The 3,423-nt window shown below is 59.0% G+C and overlaps 1 protein-coding gene across 1 annotated transcript in view; it reads right to left on the reverse strand.

Annotated features, from left to right (window-relative positions):
- The window catches only part of LOC116546045 (collagen alpha-1(III) chain-like), a 19,012-nt gene extending 17,210 nt beyond the window's left edge, over positions 1-1,802 (reverse strand). The window contains exons 1-5 of the mRNA XM_032272411.1: positions 1,671-1,802; positions 1,445-1,506; positions 1,029-1,151; positions 791-938; positions 158-708 (exon numbers count right to left, since the gene is read on the reverse strand). Of these exons, the coding sequence (XP_032128302.1) occupies positions 158-708; positions 791-938; positions 1,029-1,151; positions 1,445-1,506; positions 1,671-1,802 (1,016 nt within the window). The remainder of the gene's footprint in view (positions 1-157; positions 709-790; positions 939-1,028; positions 1,152-1,444; positions 1,507-1,670) is intronic.
- Between the last annotated feature and the right edge of the window lie 1,621 nt (positions 1,803-3,423).

A 3,423-nucleotide genomic window follows, 5' to 3' on the forward strand; every position in this document is an offset into this window, starting at 1 on the left:
CGCAACACCCCCGCCCGGCCCCCCGCACCGGAGGAGCGGCCCCCCGCCGGCTCCGGGCCGCCCCCTCCCCCGGGCCGGGCCGGGCCGGGCCGGGCCCCCCGCGCCTCCCGCCGCCCCTCCCCCACTCCGGAGCCGGAAAGGCACCGACTGCACCGACCTGCCCGCCGCCTCCGGGGCGGAGCGCACAAAGGGGCAAAGTTTGCCGGCCCGCACCGCCGCCGCCACCACCGTCGCGGCCGCCGCCGCCGCCGCCTGGGGCGCCCGCCTCCCGGAGCGCCCGGCCCGACCGAGCTCGGCGCGCGGAGCCCCCCGCCCGGGCCGAGGAGGGGACGGCGCAGGAGGAAGGAAGAGGCAGCGGCGGCCGCGGCGGCAGCAGCAGCAGCAATGAAGGCGTCCGCGGGACTCCCCGCCCCCCGCGCACCGCGGCACGTGCTCGCCCGGGGACTCCCCCGCCCGGGAGGGCGCACACGTGCTGCCCCGCCGAGCCCCGCCGGCCCCGCTGGGCCCAGGGCCGGGCGAGGGTGGTGGTGGTTCCCGCGGAGGGGAGGGGTCGGGCTGGCGGCCCGGGAGCAGCTGGGGGCAGGCTCCGGCCGGGCCGCCGCGTCTCTGCACCTGCAGTGGCTCCCACCCCCGCGGTCGGCCCTCCCGGGACGCGGCCGCCCCCTTCGGGCTCGTCACCCTCGCCCTGCCGCGGGGCTGCAGCCAGGGCTGGCGAGGCGGGGTGGGGCACGCGGACCTAAAAGCCTAGGCCCTCGGCCGAGCTGCCCTCGGTGTCCCCACTTCCTGCCACTCCCTGCGGGCCCGAGCAGTCCGGGACGGCCCCGGCGCCTCCGGGAGGCCTGAGCGCCGGGCCCGACAGACCCCCCTGTCCCGGCTGCTTCTGGCTCGTTCCGAGGCAGCACAATGGGGGACATCGCGCGTTTGCGTACCGAGTCAGCCTGGCCGGCAAGAAGGGGTTGCTTGGGGGCAGAGGCTAAGGGCACTCTTGCGGGGGTCACGGCCGAGTGCCCTGTCCAGGTGGACCCTACGGCCCTGCCATCGCGAGCCTCCCCTGCTCCGCGCTCGGCTCTTTCGCGTCGAAAACAAAGACTAATCCGATACCCCCGCCCTGCCTCCCAGAGGAGGGGGAACGGGCGCGTCGCGGAGGGTAACTGAGGAGGACAGCGTTCAGGAGGGGCTCGGACAGCCTCTGAGGGGGCCGTGGCGTGACCAAGCCCTAAAACCTGGCGCAGACACTTTGGAGAGTCACCCTGGGCTATGTTCCAGGCAGGGGGTAAGGAGCAAGGCTCATGAATATTTCCAAGTTGCCGAACTGCCGGTTCTCTCTGCTGCTTTTTTCCCTCACCTGTTGTGCAGGCCAAGTTGAAATTCCAGGTTAGATTAATTCAGCCCCACCCATCTGGCCTGACTGCCAGGCCGCTGCCTGCAACTGCCTTCCACCTACCTGGGTTGCAGGGGAGCAGGGTGGGTCTCTGACACACACGCGTACACACACTTGGGCGAGTCCTGGCAGAAACAGCCACAGGACGGACTGGCCTGACCAGTTTGGGTGGTGCTCACGGAGTCAGGTACCTGGCAGGCGTCGCCGCCAGGCTGCAGCTAACAACTCAGCCAGAACTGGAAAAAGAGCATTCGGCCGGCTATTTAGAAAGAAAGAAAAAAAAAGTAACTGATCTGAAGTAGCGCTGTCCAGAAAGCCCTAGGCGGTAAAGCAGTCCGGGTTCTGTCCGGAACGTCCCTCTGATTTTGACAGCTTGCTCAAGGATCCAGGTTGTCAGCGAAGGTTGGGTGGGGGTGGACATGGCTACGATACCCGCTTCCTACCACGGCCTTTGAGAGGATTGAAGAGTTTCTATTCAGGGTAGTAAGACTACCCTGAACCAAGACGAAATACCAAGAAGAGTGTAATTTTCAATCAAACAGGGAAACAGGCTGTAGACTCATAATTGTTTTTAATGTAATGTATTTTTGATGTTATAAGTAATTTAATTTTAAGTGTATACAGAAAATGTGAAAAATACAGATATAAGAGGGAAAAATTACCAAATTACAACCATATTTAACCATTTGCTCTATTTCCTTGCAGCCTTTGCCATATGTGGATTTACTCGCACTGATTTTACAATTTGCCATCCTCTTAACATTGTACCATAAGCATTTCCTTATTTGGTATACAGTCTTCAGAAAGTGTGACAGTTAGGTGAAGAAGGTGGCTCTGGAGCCAGAGAACTCTGGCTTCCAAACCTGAATCTGCCACTTGGTAACAGTGTGACCTTGGACTAGGTACTCCATCTTCAAGGGAATCCAAGTAAAGGACTTAACATAGGGCTCAATGAATGACAGCAACTAATATTGTTTAATCCATATGACAACCTTGTGAGGTAGGTAGTATCATCAAAGCCATTTTATGGATAAGAAAACAGATTAAGTAACTTGCCCAAGATTACTTGGCTAGTAAGTTGTGGACCTTCAGAGGAGCTCAGCAGCCGTCCTCTAATTTTCTGTCTGGGTAAATGGCACCAGCAAGTTCCTGTGCCATATACTCTTCTCCAGCAATCTGTGAGAGGGTCATTTCATAAAGCCCTCTCGTTTAGGTAACTGGGTGAATGCTGGTGCCATTCACTGTGACAAAACGCACAAGGAAGGATGCCTGGGGATGGGGACATCCTGTGGAGGTGAGTGTGCAGCTGAGGGGGCGTGGCCTGGGCTTGAAACAGATTTGGGCCCCATCAGTGAGGCCTCAGGAGTGGAGGAGCTCATTGGCGGTAAAAGTGGAGAGAGGAAAAGGATGCCAGGACAGAGCCCCAGGGAGCACCAGCCATGATGGACAGGAGCTGAGAAGCGGCTACCAGAAAGGTTGGCGGGAACCCAGCCGGGCTGGAGAGCTAGCTGTCAAACCATCCCAGCCTCTGGAACCTTACACTTCGGCAGTCTTGTTGCTCATTCCTTCTGCCTGGGGAAAACACTTCCCATCCCACCCCTTCTCAGCTACCCCTTATACCTGCCAAATTCCCATTCATCCTGCAAGTCCTAAGTGCTAGTTTTTCTATGAATCCTCCAGCCGCTCTCCACATAAGTTTGACTCTCCTTGCATAGGAAGAGTTATCTCATCAGCACTGGGCACTGTAATGGTTTGCATGTTTCCTTCCCAGTTCCTACAAACTCTGGAGGGCTAGCACTCTGTCTTTTCACTTCATAACCCTAGAGCTAGCACCCAACCACTGTGTTGAAGGAAGAGACGAGGTGAGTAGAGCCCCCAATAACACTGAAGCCCCATAGGCTTCTTTCCTGCCTGCTTTATGACTTGCACAAACCAGTCAGGGATGTCCAAGATAAAACAGTCTACACTCCTCAGGTCCTGCCTTCGAGTTCTCCTGCCTCCTGGGCTGCTGCAGCTATTCCCTATTCACACTGTGCTCAGGG

This window comes from Sapajus apella, unplaced genomic scaffold, assembly GCF_009761245.1.
Source record: "Sapajus apella isolate SASKATOON/1434 unplaced genomic scaffold, GSC_monkey_1.0 scaffold543, whole genome shotgun sequence".
Lineage (NCBI taxonomy): Eukaryota > Metazoa > Chordata > Mammalia > Primates > Cebidae > Sapajus > Sapajus apella.